This window comes from Diachasmimorpha longicaudata, chromosome 4 (assembly GCF_034640455.1).
Source record: "Diachasmimorpha longicaudata isolate KC_UGA_2023 chromosome 4, iyDiaLong2, whole genome shotgun sequence".
In the NCBI taxonomy this organism is placed as follows: Eukaryota; Metazoa; Arthropoda; class Insecta; order Hymenoptera; family Braconidae; genus Diachasmimorpha; species Diachasmimorpha longicaudata.
In genome coordinates, this window is record NC_087228.1 from 46,181 (window position 1) to 64,531 (window position 18,351).

Here is an 18,351-nt window from a genome sequence, read left to right on the forward strand (position 1 = left end):
CACAACTATCATTCAAATTCTTTACAAAACAATTTTAATCATTTGAATTTTTACAATAAATTTATATGCATTTTTGATTGATCATGTTTCAGTGTGAAAGGAAAAAAGTGAAAAATGAAAGGAGGAGTTATACAATCCTTCATAAAGGCAAATCAACATGTATATGGACATGATTCAATTCGTTTTACAAGCATTAGTCCAACATAAAATCATGGCGTTCTTTTATTATCAATAAGAATAATGATTAAACTAAAAAAAAGGCAGTATTATAAAATTTTGCCAATATTCACCAACAATTTCTACCACTTCGACTGTCATTTAAGCGATGTCTCTTGGAACTTCTGTGATGCTCGCGCCCATGATGATTGCGTTCGCGGTTATTATCATGGCGATCATAATCCCTTCTGTAATCTCTATCTCTGGTGCTGTCACGATCACGGGCATGAGAATGATTCCTGCTGAATAATCCGTCCTCTTTTCCGTGAGGATACGCATTGGATAAGATTGGATTTTGAATGGGATACGCCATTAAACGGGGTGGAACAATCATGGACATCATATTGTATCCCACTTGGGACATCTGATACCCCATCAATACTTGATTATCAAATGCAGCCATTTCATTTGCATTGGAGTTATTAACTTTTCGAGGAATAATCCCGATGTTCTGTTCTGGTGATGATTGTCTCGCCCTAATTGTCAATGGACGACTGTAGATTGATGTACCCTCGAGTAAATTCAAGGCGTAGGGGACTGATACCGAATGTCGGAATGTAACAAATCCAAATTTTTTTTGGTTCCCATCACGATCCTTGGGAATGTTTACTTTCTCCACTGGCCCAGCCTGACGAATGTAATAAATATTTAATATTAATTTTCAACGTATATGGAAACTATAAAGTAAAAAGAATATTCAGTCATTTTGGAATGCAATGTGTTTACAGATACATTTTAATTATTGTCAGTAGAAAGAAAAAATTTAAAAAAACACAAAAATTAGTAGTTTTCAAGACCAAAAAACCTTTAGTAATTGCTGTTATTATACCGCATATTTTTTGGTTAGGTTCATCCCAACTATTTCGTGAAACTCTAAAGGCTGTTGACTCTTAATTACCAATCGTGAATCACGGAAGTTTCAAAGTCCATTTAGATTTTGACAAATCCGTGGTTTGAATCTAATTAATCATAATAATTCACTACCCTTACCGTAAGACAAGCTTGTTTATACACTTACCTGTAGAAACAGCTCATAAAGTATGTCCTCATTGCATCTACTACTTAGATTACCACAAAATACAATCCGACTATCCTCATCCATGGTGAAGCAATAAGAATTAATTGAATCACTGACTTAAATTATGGCTATTTAATGAATCAATATCGATGATGTTTATTAACTGCGGCTGTTTAGAGCAAATCCCACAACCAAACGCACAGCTCGAATGCTCCAAGGCATGTGAAGCAATGGCCAGAGAGGAGTGACTACCGTAGAGGCTGGTATACTAAAGTCAGCATAAGTTTTAACATCGGGTATAACCCGAAGTCTTCCCCCTCCCTTCTTCGCGCATGCGTAATTTCAGGATATTACCGCGTTACCAACATGAATGGCGAAGGGAGGGGAGACTTCGGGTTATACCCGATGTTAAAACTTATGCTGACTTTAGAATATCTAGGGAACCCAGTGACTCCACCCCCCAGCCGTCGCTATTGGTGCAGTATTGCCAGGTTAGGGTATTTCTCCCTAGCCTTAGGGATTTTTTGGCATTACTAGGTGACGTTGCTCACCTGGCGGTCACTTTAAATTCCAATATGTTCCGTTTAATTCCATTAATGATTTAATTATTTTATTTTTATTGATACTGCGTAGCTGAACACATGTGCTCTGGTGCACAATGACGTCCCTTCTAAGATTCAATTACAGAGTGCTTATTCATAAGAGAAATAGGATAAACAGTTGAAAAAACGAACGTACAAAGCGAGTTAATACAAATATTGAACGCCTGTTGATTTTCCCGCGTCGCCCTAAACAAATAAATTCAGACGTAAATTTCTTGAGACAGGTCCATGTCTAATTCCAACAGATCTCCCTCTGTATGCTTTATATTAAACCCAAGGACGTCATTTTTTGCGGGTCACACATGCATCCCAAATTCTAGAAGCTGGATGGAGGTGGCTAGCAACAGTTGACTGCGTCCACGACGTTACGGGGGGGCTCCTCCGTTTGTACTTGTTCAATTGTACAAATGATAAACAGTAGAGAGAATTTTCAAACGTTGAGAGCACCGGTGTGCAGGGATCCAACTGTCGAGACAAAAAGGTAAACTGTACATGGGCGCTGGGTCTACATGTACAGCCACATTTTTGTCTCGACAGTTGGATCCCTGCACACCGGGGCTCTCAACGTTTGAAAATTCTCTCTACTGTTCATCATTTGTACAATTGAACAAGTACAAACGGAGCCCCCCCGCCAAGAGGCGCCACTATCCTCCTGGTAACCTCTGATAGGACATAACACGCCGGTAATGCAGTTTCATTCATGTCGAAGTCCAATTAGTGGTTGTTCCCCGATATAATACACACTCTTTCTATAATATAAGCATAATAATTTCAGAAATTGTCAATGTTCTCGGGAGAACACGTAAACTAAAAACACAATTACTATATGCATGAGAGAAAAAAAATGGCAAATGATCGAGAAGTTTTGAGGGAAATCTGGGAAGGTAAAGTACCTGTTTGTTTTCAACTAGATTCCGAGGAAGTCTGCGAATTGCGAGCGCCAGATCCATTCTATTTGATGGTTCCTAGATTGAGTTACTTCCCACTTTGCACTGATAAGGTAAAATCGAATTTAATAAAATATTTGATTTTATTGGTTGACAGAAGGGACATATTGTCCTTTTAAAGAAATGACATTTAATATTTGTGCAGGTTAGAAAACATTTTATGCGATACATACAACAGGACAAACAGGAGAACGAGATGTGGTTAGAATTCAATGGTATACCGTTAAAATGGCATTTTCCAATTGGAGTTTTACTTGACACTTATTCTAACGATGTGCAGTTACCCTGGAATATAATCGTACATTTTGATAAATTCCCTGAAAATTTTATCATGCACTGTTCCAATAAGTAAGTATAGTTATTCATTTACAGAGCGTTAAGACTTGTAATAAACTGAGGAGGAGTTTTGCCGCAATTATTTCCATAAAAAATGATAAAAGTACAGGTTTTTTTTGTTAATTTTATAACTTTAGAGAGGTCGTCGAGTCTTACTTCCTTTCGTGCATCAAGGAATCTGATGTATTGAAACACCGAGGGACTTTAGTTTCCAGTATGCAAAAGAAAGATCATAATCAATTGTGGCTTGGTCTTCTGAATGATAAATTCGATCAATTCTGGGCAGTAAATCGACGTTTAATGGAACCTAATGGTCCAGACGACAGTTTCAAATATATTCCTTTCCGATGCTACATTAGCGAAGAAAAATACGTGCAAAAATTGGTAAAACCAGTCAACGAAGACGGTCAAAGAAAAACATTGAGACACTTACTTAATGAAGTATTTCCAAATCAAGAGAATCTTGAATTTGTAACTCATGGAATTAATCTACCATTGGATACACCTCTCCAATGGCTCTCGGAACATCTCAGTTATCCGGATAATTTTCTCCATCTGTGTGTTACCTCTGTTTAAGCATTAATCTTCACAATAATAAATAAGTCTATGTATGGTATCCTTCTTTTCTCTTTCATTCATTTTTAAAGAAATTGTTACAAACGCTTTTTTAATTGTAATCTATTCCACGGTATTTTACACAGGTTGATTCCTGTATCTAAATTAAATTGTTGTGTGTATAATGAGAAAATATTTAATACATGTATATAAAATGATGAAAAAATATATGTGCAAGCAAAAAAAAATAATACTTTAACTCAAATTATATTGTTATATTCTATTGCTGTATTATGAATATAATGGCCTCTACCCACCATAAAAATGTACCTGATGCCCAAGATTGATTTACTTTAAATCTACAGCATTACCTTTTATATGCAGCAAGAAAAATGTACCTGACATGCCGCAGTACTTATCTTACATCAATTGGCGCTACCACTTCAGCCTTTCTCAGTATCAATATAAAATGTATTCAGGACGGTTACTAGCAAATGTTTTATTCACTTCAGAAGTTCTCATTGCAACTCAGTATTATATACTTACCTTCAGTTTAATTTTATCATATTAGAGGAAGTTTTAATGAGCAATAAGTGACACAATGTCGTTTCTGTTTAAAATAGTTTTTTATATATTTTTCTCCAATCTCAAAATTATAGCTCTGTAGTACAATATTATTTTATTCTTTGTAATAAAATTTATGCCTATCTGGCATTTAGAGAATTTTATATTTCAAATCATTGACATACGAACAGTTTTATTTTTCATATAAAAATTGCCTTCCTAATGAATCACATTTAATTAATGTTAATTAAAAACGGTCAGTTATTGAACTTTTTATTGTAAACGCGTATATTTCCTATTGATATGAGTTGATAGTCATTTTGAGGGCTTTGAGTAAATATGTCACGCGTTTTCATAATGCTTGATTATCACAATTTGAGCAGATTTGGAAAAGGAAAAATCCAAAAGTCCATCAGATTTGATTGAGGGGAGGAGATCAGCGAAGTTTTCATATCTTCGGTAGAATGAAAGACTTATTAAAATCGAATGAACGTTGAAAAAAACAAAAACGTTTCTATTTATAGTAAAGGTAGATACATGGGAAATCGTTTTTTATATAAAGACAACCAACCAAAATTTATCATTTATTATATTTTTTAAAATACCTGCAGGTCCCTGATTCAACCGAAGACTAACTCTCACATATATAACCCCCACTCCCGATGTTCTCATATCATTTTCTTTTACACCGTTTCAAAGGCACCGATATACGACATTCAAGAATAATTCTTGATAACAAATTTATTTGTCATTTCCATTGATAAGTAATTTAAAAATTAATTTACTAGAATAATGGTTTCTATGCCTATTTTTTCAATATACACGTTATGAAAATGTCCACATACATGTTTTTATTCAACATTCTTTAGATGAATAATTTTCTTTCAATTCTATTCTTGACTGCTTCATCTTGATGTAAATAAATAAAGAATTGACATATATGTAGATCCAGTCGTAGAGACAATTCACGAGCTTGACCACGTCTATCCTTTATATCTCTGGAAAAAATATGGTGTCTATATCCACTATTTCCTGTCACCGTGGTGCTTGATGGACTTATAGGTCGTGGACATGTAACGAAACACCGGTCATTTTTCTATTCATAATTAATGCTCTGTTGACGTTTTATTATGGTCTCAGTATTATTTTTTTGTTATGTACAAGATTTATTTTATTGCTTTTATTTTTTTTTTTTACTATATTATGGCATTTCTGTAATTCAATATGGCTTCAAATAATAATCCTCGTTGTTTTTAATAAAATGGAATTAATTTGTGGTGTGATTTGTCTTGACTGTTTCAATCATTTTTAACCGTAGTGTTTGTTCCCTTACTGTAAATACCATATTCCATAATAATTTTTTCATCATCTTAGTTGCACGTTGTACATGTTAACTAGAATATTAATAATCTTATATATCTTATCTCAACAATTCAGTAGGATCATTAACACTCAAAAGCGAGTGCTTTTACATAAAAGGCACATACGTTTTCTTCAGGCTTTCAAACCTAGTTTTTTTTCTTTTTGTTTTAGTTTTTCATAGCTCCAATAATCATCACAAGTATCAAATTTCATCAATTTCAAGTATATCCATTCCATTTCATTACAGAAGCTTGAATTCTGTGATATTTTAGAGGTATAGGAATCATTGAAATTGACATATATTTATGCCTTTGGAAAAAAAAAAACAGAAAAATTTAACTATATGTATGGATCAATTTTTCTGGTTTCTTTTTTATATCGTTATTTTTCCAACTTACGGAAATATATCTCTACTATCTGCATATTTACATTAAAATATTTATATGGTTTATTGCGAAAGTCAATGCAAGGGAAACTAATGATCAACTTCATGTTACCTGACATTAGTTTCATTACTTTATGAAATTTTGTCTTATGTCATAGAAAGAAAAACTTGTAGTGTATGTTTTCTTTATCACTGGAAGCAATCTTCTTTGAGCAAGTAAAATTTCTACTTCCATATTAAAAACGATTTCCACTAAGACGTACCGACCGGCGGAACGCAATCGGTTTTACGAGACCCACAAAATTAGCCCTGAAATTCCAAGTATAAAATCTTGAAAATTTTAACAACTTGTCATATGCATGACAATCGATTTTTCTACATTTAATTCAATAGAATGTTTTAGATTTTCAATTGGAAGCAAAATGCCCCAAATTGTTGATTAAGCTTCGCATGTGAGACAGTGGACAGCAATTTCGTTGAATTAAAAAAAAAATGGAAACTTTTTCAGTGTTGATATAATTACAAGATTTTCATATTAATATTAAATAATTTGGTAAACATAAATGGAAATTGCCACGAAAAAAAAAGTGGAGAATTCATTAAACTTTTCATAAAAACAGTCTAATTGTCCCCCGCTGTTGCTTTTATCTTTAAGTATAATTGGAAAAATTTCAACGCACACACATTGCAACACCTTTGAATGTTATTATTGTTAAATAGGATATGACTATATATGTGGATTTTGCACATTCACAACGTTTGTAGGACGATAAATAATTTGTGTCCTGATTGGTATCGTTTTAATGAACAATGAAAATTCAAATAGAAAAATAGTTTCAAATTGAGCCATTTCTGTTAAAGCACAGAAACCAAAGAAAAGTCACGTCATGCCAATGCAATAATGAAGAAAAAATATCAGAAACAAATGGAAGATTTTGTTTATTTAAGGGGAAAATAATATTACTGCGCGGGAGAACGACAAACATGTTATCATCATTTAGTGAATGAGTTTGTAAGAAAATAATCTTGGTGTGTTCTATTAAAATGATTATTCCAGGTTTTTGTATTGTTCGAGAGGATATTTGTTGATTCATCTAGTGGATGACATAAAAATTACACAGTAAAAACCATGTACGAAATTTAGATGAAGTGTGGAGTTGCAGAATACCTTGCAAAAGCGCTAGGAATAGGTTCAGGAAACTCGGTGATATGTGACGGCGCACGCCAAGAGACAGGTACACGCAGACTGAGCTCAACAGCATAGTCGTGACCACTGGACTCGTCGTTGAAATTGCAACTGCCGGTGCAATTATTGTTGTTGACGGTTAGATTCTGATTCTGGCTATTATTAAGAGGGGATAGATCATAATGTTGATAGTGCGATCTGTCATCTGTTGGTTTTCTAACAGGATTATCAAGATATGGTTTAAATAAAATTTCATCTTTCTTAGATGATGGCGTAAAAAGAGCAGGTGCTGGCGGTGTACGTACAGTGCTCGTAACACGTTCAGTCTGTAGGGGAGATGGCGTGTTAAGGTATTTTTCCTTCACTAGACAGAGTGGCGCCTCCTGCAGCGGTTGGTCTTGACATGCCTCTTTGTCCCACTCTATATCCGTTGACGCAGCGCAGGAACTTTGAGAGGATGGGGCATCGTAGCAAAAACTTAAAGTGCAAACAGTTCGTTTTGATGGCGATGAATTAATTGCCAAGCCATTTGAAATACTAGTTTCAATAGCACCCCTGGGAGAGTAGCAGTAATAACTTGTCTGATATCCTGGATAACAGGAGCGTTTTGATTCACTGTAGCATGATGTTAACGAAGATGTGACATTTTTTGTACAACACGGAGCTGTGCAAGTACTCTGCGGCACCTCACAGTCTACTCCAATCGATGGAGAATAGTTGAATTTTTGTGATGGCATATCGCAGCAATAGACAGGCGATGAAGAGTTCATTTCAATGTCATTACGACTGTGTAAACCAGTTCTAAGATCAACTGCAGATTCGCAGAGTTCCTGAAGTGGGCCCAGACGTTGTCGCAAATCTCCTCCACGCAGAGCAATCTCACCTCTCAATTCTATCTCCTGTCCCAACCATTTTTGAACCTGTCTTCTATTTATACCAAATTTTCTAGCAGTCGCTCGTTGATTTCTAGCAACCACTGCGTCACCATGAAAAGCATCGAGAACATCGAGTTTAAAGCGAAGGGAGAACGACCGTCGCCGAGACGAATCCCCATTACGATTTTGATTGCTTGGGGAATAATCAGTTGGATCTATTTCACCATCTGAACAACTGCTGAAAGATCGGCAACAAATGTTAGCTGTGCCCTTTGGGCTTAGAGGATCTGTGTAATTCGAGTTCCTGGCAGGACTCGAAGTACCAGAACGTGTCTCTTCATTACTATGCGACAACGGCACCAATAATCTATCGTATTTTATCTCAGAAACTGTAGTATTGCTGCTGAGTTTCTCTCTATAGTCACTGGCTGTACGATTCTCTTTTTGTTCTCCCTCATTCTCGTTCGATGACACGCACATAATTGACAGATTGTCAGGTACATCTCCTCTTTCCATAAATATTAATTTACTCTGATATTCCTTTTTTTCTTTAAAATCTATGGACAGATGTTCATGTGTTTCTAGACTATTATTTTGCCGTAGGGCCTGAAAATGAATGTCTCTGGGTGTAATGGTGTGTGTGACAATTTTACTAGTTGGTGGGTACATATGCTTACTGATGGTCGCAGAAGTAGTAGTAGTAGTGGTAATAGTAGTAGTAGTAATAGTAGTAGTAGTAGTAGTAGTAGTAGTAGTAGTAGTAGAAGAACAACCAGTACCAGGAGAGCTGGATACTTCGTCACACAATACTGGCGTCGCCAGAGAGTCTGGACTAGCGCGTTCCATCTTTATTGCCGATGCAAGAGACTCGTTTTCGGGCGAGTCCACATCTTTGTAATGAGAGAGAGACAGCTGCGGTGAGAGGGATAGAGAGGTGGCCAGTGGTGGTGGTGATGTATGTCTGCAAAACTGATAGCCATTACTCTTGAGAATTCGCTGATCTCTGTTGACAGTGCAGTAGTATGTGCATGAACTGAGGCTGGTGAGATAGGATGGCTGCTCTTGTTGGAGATACAACGATGCATCACTTCCGCCATGATAATCAGATATCGATTGCTCATGTCCTGGATGATTTACGATATTGTATTTACGCTCTGTTGGAGAATCGGGAGAAGCAATTTTATAGCTGTGAATAGGATTGTCCTCTGAGCGATGATTTCGCGATAATATGTGCACATCATCACTAGGATAGTCAGTGTAAGTTTGCATCATTAAAGTATTCATGGGCAGGGCGTTTGGCAGGGTTTGCTGTGTATGTGCTGTATATTGCATCGATATGGTGCTCGAGCCATGATGCGATGAAGAATGAGCTGGAGGCCCTTGCCGAGCAGTCAACTCATCGCCGTGCAGTCTGGCGAGACTGAGGTTCAAGGCCGCTCCCGATGCCTCCATCACCGGGGCCACCGCCGCCGAAGTTGTTCCTGACGATGTTGTCATCACCATTGCTTCATCACTTTTCGATACTGATGTTTTAATTATATTTATACCGCTGGTGTCGACAGTCGAAGTGGATTGAAAATTTTTACTAACAATCACTCCATTTCCATTAGCATTGTCAGTACAATTGCTCCTCAAATTTTTTTCACACTGCAACCATTTCTGTATTTGTCTCCGGTGTATTCCGTATTTGCGTGCTGTTGCACGTTGATTACCACGGCATTCAATGTCACTACGATAGGAGTCCAAAACTTTGAGCTTGAAAGCCGCTGCAAATATACGTCTACTACCCATCACACCAACGATCTTTCTCGGTGGATTATTGTGATTTCGCATCGTTGTGTTATTCACTCTCTTTATTGAACTATTACTCTCACTCACTACCTCACTAACACCGTGTGCCATGACTTGATCAACGCAAAATGTTACTGTTGAATGAAGAAATAATTTCACAAATTTTTCACAGTGTCTATTCTAGCACAACTTTTCTATTTCTCTTTGGCAATAACCGTTGGCCAAATGAAACAACAATTTGTAATACATATGGAATAATGTAATGTACAGTGGCTCTGTGGTCACGTGACGTATGAAAAAGAACTTTGAATATTGTCATCAACGACAATGGCAACGAGCACGACGCACGAGGATACCTTAACGCGTAACATTGCACGGAGTAGCCTGGCCACACGGCGTACAGAGTTCCTTTTAGGTCTGGGTAGATGCCGTAACTAATTTTCATCCCCACTCATTCCCACCACTATACCCAAGAGTGTTACACACTGCTTCCCACTAAAACGGCGGTCTCTGGCTTACACTCCTCTCCCCGCGCCTCCTATCTGGTATAAACGGCGACGTTGCCTCTCCTCTTTTCCCATTCGTCTCGAAACTCCCTCCACTGTGCTCTATCCGCCACTGAGTCTACTCCCCTGACGTTTCAACACTCGCCGAAACCATGTTACTGACATTAGTGTGAGTAAATGTTGTTGAGAATTTTTTCTCCCCTTAGATGCATATTATGGCAGGCAGTATCAGCGCACAGATTTCGAATATCACCGCGCATACATACGTACATGAATTATCCGTAGTAGTTGTTCCTCTGCTTTTCTTCCACTCAGTAAACTTGTGCAAGTCTCCTTTCGTATCTTTCAAATTTCACGTTTATTGGTTTTGTACCTATATGTATACAATATACACAACGAGTATGCATGACATCAAGCCCCTCTCCATTGCGCACAGCTCCCCTGTTGCCTTGTCGAATGAAAGAGCCGCCATCTTGTAGCCTTACTTCCGCTAATGACGCACGCGGGAAACGTCACGCTGGCGTGACGAAGCCTGGTGCCATATTGTCTGCCACAATCATCTATTCGGCCTGTCGCTGTCGTTCCCTGGGATTCCCAGCCAACAATCATCCATCATTTTTATCTTCACTATGGAGAGATGAATTCACTGATGATCCATATTGCCCTTTTTTTTACTCTATAGTTTTTCACTCGACATTTTTATGTATCCGTCTCTAATCGATCGATTCGATTTACCACTCAATATGAAACGGATTTATCCTACATAATCTTGCAAAGAACTACATGACAGAAAAATATATGAATCGAATTTCACGTTGAAACGTAGCAATCATGCCAGTGATATTGTATTTTATCACGACTATACATCACCATAATTAGTTTCCATGAAATTTGCCATTTCTACGAATATATTTGCCTCTACCTGACTGACTAAATGGTGGGATTTTTCAGGTGACTTAAAGGTGAAGACATTTCTACATTTTTCTGTATTTGTATCCATCATTTTATTATAGGTCTGTATTCTTGAAATTTTTAACTTACTATTGATAATGAAATTTCTACTTATCTATAGATCGTAAAATGTAATATGTCCCCAGCTTATTTCGCATACATGTGCAAGATTAGGTGTTTTTCGTGACGTAACCCCACTGTTAATATGAAACTACACGCATGGTTGCCAACTGTTTCTATTCATGTAGGTGAATATCAGCGTTAGGAGATTGGTGTTTTTAATAAGGGCAATTAAAGTGATACTAAATAATATAATCCAGTGGCCCATCAGACGATGATTCAGTAGCATTGAGAATTGCTTTATGATGAAGAATAAGAAAATAATTGGAGTTTATGAAGAAAATGCTCATCAATTATAAAATTGGACCACAGATGATAATACCCTTCTCCCTAAATCGTACTGGGTCCCCAAGGGCTTTAGCACCTGCTGTCTTAAACCTTCCAACCTTAACTACATTAATATTACCGTGCAACTGACGTTTATCAAGACCCATCGTAATGGAATCCTATGATATTATCAGGCATCATACATCAAGAAAAGTGGAAAGGGTGGCGCTTTCCATCACACCAAGTCTTTCATTATACATATATGCTTTCCCGCCTCTCTCTACCCCCTTGCTTTCCCCCCCCCCCCACACCTCGTCATCCGCCGTCTCTTCTCAGAAGTGACTCGGGGGAATGGCATTCCACAAGTCTGACCCGATAGAGAGTCTCGTGTTGGACATTATTATACACGCGCTCTAGTCAACGCATAAAGTATATACATACATAACTTGTTACTGCAGTCCTATAAATGAATTCTAAGAATATATTCACTAAAAAAATAAGAGAACTTGGAATTTTGCAAAAAAACTCCACTATTGTAGTGTGAGGTGAAAAGAAATGAACAAAAATGTTGGAAATAGCTACAACAATTGTATAAAGCTGTTAATTATATCCCAAGAATGTATGCAGAAGCGTGCATATGTGATTAGTTGTTATATTATAGAGTCGCGTAGGTCGGTTGCGCCCCAAGTATTCGTCGCCACGATGGCTGGCACGCTTGAATTTGTCCTTGGAGCGGAGTTAGTGGCGCTCACAAATACAAGTTCGTGGGTAGTCACTTATTCTAGCGCACAAGTGAGAAGGAGATACAGATAGCATTGGAAACGGCCAATGTGGCAACGCAGCAAAATGCAGAGCTACGAGTTCCCCTCCTTTGTCTGTCGGCCGGTTTCACCAGACAGGGTGTCGCCAGTTTGGTCGGCTCGATGGCCCAAGTTGTAGGAGAGCTCGAGGGGAGAACGGCAAGGAGAAGGGGACGGGACTACAAGTGGTGGATGGTAAGAGACGAGGGAGTGGTGAAGGAGGAAGGGGGGGGGGGAGAGAGGTCGAGAATCGTCTGTAGAGAAGGGCGAAGGCTTTGGACTGTGAAACGAAGAGACGAAAGAACCATACAGAAACTGAGAGAGACAATGAATGAGGTAGTTAGACCCTGAGGCACCAGCAACAATCCATGAGTGTGGCCGCAGCGGGGATTTGAGTAGATAAACACACACACACTCACACACGCACACAGACGACCACAAAAGAATCGGTCAACAGTTTGCCGGAAAAAACGGAGGGGGGGGGGCATCTATGGCATATATATGTATATAGATATATTGTGTTGGAGGTAGCAAAGGTATCAGCCGAGGACCTACATCCATCTGGGTAGCAATATTTGAAAACTTCACGTCTACTGGAATGTAGCCCGTATAGGACTCTACGGCGATCGCCACCTACGGGTAGGTAGGTGCTCCTAGGTGCTTTCCTTGCGGTTATTTCTCCCTTTTACTGCTCCTCACTTTTTCTTCTGTCCCCTCTCTCTCTCTTTTCACATTGGTCTACAACCTAGTAGGCTCTTGTCCGGTTGAGAATCCTTGTCCTCCCATTATTTTTTTTCCTTTTCCAATTCCCTTTTTGCTTCCCTCTCTTTTTATGTTGCTTGGCGCCCCAAATGGTCTTGTAACCAGAGACGTGCCTCTTTGGTCTGCTACACACCAGACCCCGCGGCGCCCAAATGGTCTACGTAACCGTTGATTTCGCCGTATATGCGATTATGTACTTTGTTTTTTTCTCTCAGCTCTTCTCTGCTTAGTTTTCATCTATCAAGCACTTTAACTCAACAAAACGCTACCGGATCCTCCTGTTTGGTGCACTTGCGGTTTATATTGCCACCACTTTACATTTTCTACATGAGTATAAAGTTGCAGAAGCCAATGGTTCGATTTATACTCTTATTCTTTTTCGTACAATGAAAGATGAAGGAAAATGCATTGCTGTTTTCTATACTATCTCGGAATATCTTGACGTTAGGTCAATTTTTATTTCACAATTAATTTTTGAAAATTGTCAGATATAATACTCCCAAGACCTTCAAAATTATCGGGCATTTCCTGATACGTTTCTGATAAGCAAAAAAAGGAGAATATTGCTTATTATGAATTAATTTTTATGATAATTCAAACGAGTTAGTTGGGTGTAGGAAAGCTCAGGATAAATATTCGATGATTTATTTTTCCCCATTCAAATTGCAGTCAATAGTTGCTTTGATTGATGCTGGTTTATTACTTCGTCAAATAGAACAATATAATGAGCCCAATATTTGTTCTGTGCATATGTAAAATTTATAACTTATCTACCCACCGCGAGCTTCGACCCACATGAGTATGAACACCCAATCAAAAATACCCATGTCGCGCGTTCATGTGGGCGTTTGCAAGGCGGTGGCCTACGAATAACGCGCTAACTTGAGCACATGCATATATTTTATATTATATTTCATGTAACTTGTACGAGCAAGTTACCAGTCGAAACATTTCAAAGTTCAGACGACCAACAATTTCCAAGAATAGAAAAAAATACATCCACCTATTCATTGAAATAGATCCACCTTTTCTGCACTGGGAGTGATGGACCCCACTGGTATAACGAATAAGGGTAACTGTTTATAGTCATTCACTTGTAGGCGTATTAGAACTGTTGTTCAAATTATGTCTATTGAACGTTCTTGATTGGCTATTCATACAGGCTTATTGAAAAACAAATAATTATCTGGAGTCCATGGTTCGCTAATTAACCCCAAAAATATGAAAATCTCTGATTTTCCTATGGAAACAATGTTTATTTATTCTATTCTTTACAATATCATAAAGTCAATATCCGTCAGGGTGTGAGAGTATGACGTTGCATTTCACGGGATAATATAGCAAGGAACGATATAGTAAACAGCTGGTTTATCGACGGTGATATCGATATTTAAAGGTGTCGGTGGATAATGGTAGAGGTTAAACTCGGAGCAATTATTGAGGTACATTTAAAGCAGAGGACAGAACAGTGATGAGTAGTTTTATCAACCAAAAATTAATTTAATTCATCTCTAAAATTCTCAAATTAATCGTTAATAATTGCCCTCTTTTTTTGGATGAATTCAAAAATATTAGACAACTCGATGATAAAGCAACAATTGCTCTTCAAAGTGGAAACTTTAATGAAGAATGACTACAATATAATTTCCCAGTATTTCGCTCGAAAAATGAACCACTGGAAAAAAACCCTTCTCCAAGAACGTCTTCCAAAAGTCAAAGAAAGAGGGGCATTCTTGTAAAGATATATAGAATGCATTTCCAATTTTTCAAAGACCAATTTATTAAAAAATTCACATTAGCAACTTATGATTAAAAATGCCTTATTCATTTATTAAATATATTGAAGTGATTGAAAAATTACTCCCAAAAATCATATGTCTTTGTTTATTAATCCACTTGTTCCTTGTCCCTAATCTAATTTTTTTTTACTGAATGTTTTTTATACATTTCTTCGTTCTATGCAATCCATATAAAATGTTTGAATTATAAACGATAATGTATGTGAGCCAAATTGCGGTATTGCTTTCTAAAGAAAACTTTTCTTGTTTGATGTGTCAGATAAAAAAAATTGATTGTGCAAATGAATTGCTTAATTTTGAAAAAAATTACCAACCGTTAGCCACAAAACGGTACAATTCAATTTGGAACTAACATTATTGTCTGGATTGAATGATACAGAAGGCGGAGAGGAGTAGGAGAAATGGGATCAAAAAGTTATCAAAATCGTTGATGCCTCCTAAACAAATGCCAGGATTTCATGGATTTAGCTTTTTATGATAATAAAAATCAAACATTGAAATGAAATGATAATTCAGAATTTTTTCCCAGCCCATACGTGCACGTTGAGGTAGATATGGCACAATCTCTTAAATCCACGTGACTTTGTAAAGATTTACGGAGGCTAGGAAGGACGAAAATAATCTTCTCATGATAATGACAAACAAAATAAATTTGAATTATTCAAGGAAATTTCGAAAAATTGTATTTAATTGCACAAAATCGAAAACTCCAATTTTCGCCTCATAATTATGATGATATAGGCATCGCATACATCATACACATCAATGTTTGTTTTCTTCGACTGCTTAATCAATTCATAATGTGCAATGCATTATTGAGACTTACAGTGTTTGTTTGGCAGGTAATGTACGAGCCAATTATGTGGTTTAATGCATTTCCTTGTTTGTATGTTTATGGGAGTTGAACAGCTGTCTGAGCATACACCCTACAAAACGACACACTTCCTTCTTCTGACAACTTCTGGTGGCTCTAGTGCTGCCAGTATTGCTTCATCAAATACATTCTTTAACCCTTTCTGAAATGGAAATGATGGATGGATTAATGGATTCTTTAGTATTTCAATGAAATGTGAATTTTATAAATAAATCATTGCCAATCATTGCCTTTCATTACCAATTGCCATTTTTCATCTTTTACCTGTGTTAAAGCACTGCATTCTACATATTTTACTGCTTTGAGTTCTCTAGCAAGTTTTTCTCCTTGTTCACCAGTTATTGGCTTCTGTTTATTTTTCGCTAATTTTTCAATCGTGGCAGCATCATCCCGCAAATCAATTTGCGTACCAACCAGTAAAAACGGTGTTTTTTGACAGTGATGAGTTATCTCTGGTACCCACTGTGACGACAAAACAAGAGAGTATGATTTTACATTTTTTTTTTAATCGACCAATTAATCAAATAACCATTTGAATCGGATTCCTACCTTTTCTTTTACATTTTCAAACGACGAGGGTGACACAACGGAGAAACAGACGAGAAATACGTCTGTTTGTGGATAGCTCAGGGGTCTAAGTCTGTCATAATCTTCTTGTCCTGTTGACAACCAGAATGAGAATAATGACTGTAACAGTCATTTATCAAAGCAAATGGAAGGTGTTAGCAAATGAATTTTCAGCAAATTTAATCAAACAAATTGATGATTTATCGGTATCCCTTCCATGTACAATATTGGATAAAAAGGCATCTAAATAATCTTTTTAAATAATTACTGTCCCATTTCTCTAATCGAGTGATAAATAGAGGTAAGCTAACTGAACTCTCAATTAAATTATTTGGGTGATATTTCCGAATCTACGGATGATCCAAATGGCATTTTGACAAAGTCTACTTTAGACTTTGAAATTTATGATCCGCGGATACTCAGCTGAGAGTTGAGCCGATTTGCCATCTTTTATCACTTCACTGCATGAATATTAGAATCAATTATGTTAAAATACAGGAAACATGAGAGAAATAAGTGAAAATCTTACCAGCTGTGTCAAATAGTCCTAGTGTATACGGTTCACCACCGATCATAACCGTGACTGCGTAATTATCAAATACCGTTGGTACATACTCCGATGGAAATTTGTTGGTTGTGTAGGAGATCAGTAGACATGTTTTACCCACAGCACCATCACCTACCACCACGCACTTTATAGTTTGCATTTTTGCGTCTTCAAAAGTAGTTATTATCCGTTATTATTAATCTGTGGGAAATAACAATTACAATTATTATGCTAATTGTACTTCATAAAATGAATTTCCTCTGAGTGAGCTTAATCAATAACTAATAACCGCGATGTATATAATAACAACATATGTGAGTGAAACATGAAATTAAATAACTCGAGAACTTTCAATTAATCCAGAATTAATTAACATCAACTGAGTAGAACAATAAGATCAAGGCGAATTAACTCTAATAATGTGTCCAGTTTACACAGGAATTGCAATAGATGTAAAAGTATCAAGATCCTCCGTTACTCCAGTAGGTGAGGGCATCGTTATCAAATGACACAAGGTAAAAATTCTCATTAATTTCATCAATAACTTGTACAACCATTTAATCACACACAAGAATATGCACAGAATCAGAATATATTTTTTTTAGAAGAGACCATTTTATCCCAAGGCTCGACAAGAGGCACGAGAAACTTCTACCTGATTGTGTTTAAATTTTATGGCCGCAGATTCTTTCCTCACTATTTACAACAATCCAGGTTTTTTAACAGTAACGCTTCGAGGCTCATTACATTGTAGGGGAATTCATGGCCGAGTGATTATGAGAGCATATCTCAAAATTGGTTACGTTTGTCAATGCAATGATTGTTTTAGATATTAACAAAAAAATGCAAATGCAACTCACGAGAATAACTGGGCGTCGACAACACCACACTATGCTGTCACAAAATGTTTCAATTATTACTAGTAGGGAAACGGGAGAAACAGTCAGAGATGATAGACTAAAGCAGAGACTCCCAACTCATGATTTTTTCACCCCACGTTAAAACTAGTACGGCATGGTCCCAATGATGGCACCACGCGTTAGTTAAAAGGAGTAAGGGGGGGGGGCTCCGTTTGTACTTTCTCAACTGTACCAATGAACAACTGTACAGAGAATTTTCAAACGGTGAGAGGACCACTGTGCAGGGATTCAACTGTCGAGATAAAAAGGCAAGCTGTACATGTAGCGCTGGGTCCACATGTACGGCCACATTTTTGTCTCAACAGTTGAATCCCTGCACAGTGGTGCTCTCACCATTTGAAAATTCTCTGTACAGTTGATCATTGGTACAGTTGAGAAAGTACAAACGGAGTCCCCCCGTT

The 18,351-nt window shown here is 37.2% G+C and overlaps 4 protein-coding genes and 1 long non-coding RNA gene across 8 annotated transcripts; 2 read left to right on the forward strand and 3 right to left on the reverse strand.

Moving 5' to 3' along the window:
* Positions 1-17: 17 nt before the first annotated feature.
* Positions 18-1,492, reverse strand: LOC135161721 (RNA-binding protein 7). Its single transcript, XM_064119570.1, has 2 exons — positions 1,235-1,492; positions 18-844 (listed from the first exon to the last, which is right to left on the reverse strand). Exons 1-2 carry the CDS (start codon positions 1,316-1,318, stop codon positions 287-289), a joined length of 642 nt encoding a protein of 213 aa, XP_063975640.1. The 5' UTR covers positions 1,319-1,492; the 3' UTR covers positions 18-286.
* Positions 1,493-2,532: 1,040 nt separating this feature from the next.
* On the forward strand, positions 2,533-3,735 carry LOC135161720 (autophagy protein 5). Its single transcript, XM_064119568.1, has 3 exons — positions 2,533-2,836; positions 2,929-3,131; positions 3,257-3,735. The coding sequence occupies exons 1-3, from the start codon at positions 2,663-2,665 to the stop codon at positions 3,693-3,695; spliced, it is 816 nt and encodes a 271-aa protein (XP_063975638.1). The 5' UTR covers positions 2,533-2,662; the 3' UTR covers positions 3,696-3,735.
* A 546-nt stretch (positions 3,736-4,281) lies between these two features.
* On the reverse strand, positions 4,282-11,958 carry LOC135161716 (serine-rich adhesin for platelets-like). 2 transcript variants are annotated; one of them, XM_064119563.1, is made up of 2 exons: positions 7,477-11,958; positions 7,229-7,387 (listed from the first exon to the last, which is right to left on the reverse strand). In XM_064119563.1, exons 1-2 carry the CDS (start codon positions 9,946-9,948, stop codon positions 7,373-7,375), a joined length of 2,487 nt encoding a protein of 828 aa, XP_063975633.1. In that variant the 5' UTR covers positions 9,949-11,958; the 3' UTR covers positions 7,229-7,372. The 2 variants fall into 2 exon arrangements, with proteins under 2 accessions (XP_063975632.1, XP_063975633.1); XM_064119562.1 differs by having other exon boundaries at positions 4,282-11,952.
* A 3,040-nt stretch (positions 11,959-14,998) lies between these two features.
* Positions 14,999-18,037, reverse strand: LOC135161722 (cdc42 homolog). Of its 3 annotated transcripts, XR_010298853.1 has the most exons (6): positions 17,891-18,037; positions 17,013-17,231; positions 16,466-16,575; positions 16,181-16,378; positions 15,869-16,058; positions 14,999-15,644 (listed from the first exon to the last, which is right to left on the reverse strand). XR_010298853.1 is itself a non-coding variant. In XM_064119571.1 (5 exons), exons 2-5 carry the CDS (start codon positions 17,188-17,190, stop codon positions 15,969-15,971), a joined length of 576 nt encoding a protein of 191 aa, XP_063975641.1. In that variant the 5' UTR covers positions 17,191-17,231; positions 17,891-18,037; the 3' UTR covers positions 14,999-15,968. The 3 variants fall into 3 exon arrangements, 2 of the variants coding, with proteins under 2 accessions (XP_063975641.1, XP_063975642.1); XM_064119571.1 differs by having other exon boundaries at positions 14,999-16,058; XM_064119572.1 differs by lacking the exon at positions 17,891-18,037 and adding an exon at positions 17,686-17,872 and having other exon boundaries at positions 14,999-16,058.
* On the forward strand, positions 17,205-17,773 carry LOC135161723 (uncharacterized). Its single transcript, XR_010298854.1, has 3 exons — positions 17,205-17,344; positions 17,460-17,545; positions 17,636-17,773. It is a non-coding gene; the product is annotated as an uncharacterized LOC135161723 (long non-coding RNA).
* Positions 18,038-18,351: the final 314 nt, after the last annotated feature.

Bases quoted from the DNA above. Each gene is read 5' to 3' on its own strand.
- LOC135161721 (XM_064119570.1), bottom strand. From the start codon at position 1,318: ATGGATGAGGATAGTCGGATTGTATTTTGTGGTAATCTAAGTAGTAGA. The intron at 845-1,234 runs GTAAGTGTATAA...TACATTCGTCAG, and splicing joins TTTATGAGCTGTTTCTACAG to GCTGGGCCAGTGGAGAAAGT.
- LOC135161720 (XM_064119568.1), top strand. From the start codon at position 2,663: ATGCATGAGAGAAAAAAAATGGCAAATGATCGAGAAGTTTTGAGGGAA. The intron at 2,837-2,928 runs GTAAAATCGAAT...ATATTTGTGCAG, and splicing joins TCCCACTTTGCACTGATAAG to GTTAGAAAACATTTTATGCG. The intron at 3,132-3,256 runs GTAAGTATAGTT...TTATAACTTTAG, and splicing joins ATCATGCACTGTTCCAATAA to AGAGGTCGTCGAGTCTTACT.
- LOC135161716 (XM_064119562.1), bottom strand. From the start codon at position 9,948: ATGGCACACGGTGTTAGTGAGGTAGTGAGTGAGAGTAATAGTTCAATA.
- LOC135161722 (XM_064119571.1), bottom strand. From the start codon at position 17,190: ATGCAAACTATAAAGTGCGTGGTGGTAGGTGATGGTGCTGTGGGTAAA. The intron at 16,576-17,012 runs GTAAGATTTTCA...GGTTGTCAACAG, and splicing joins AGGACTATTTGACACAGCTG to GACAAGAAGATTATGACAGA. The intron at 16,379-16,465 runs GTAGGAATCCGA...TTGTCGTCACAG, and splicing joins TTGAAAATGTAAAAGAAAAG to TGGGTACCAGAGATAACTCA.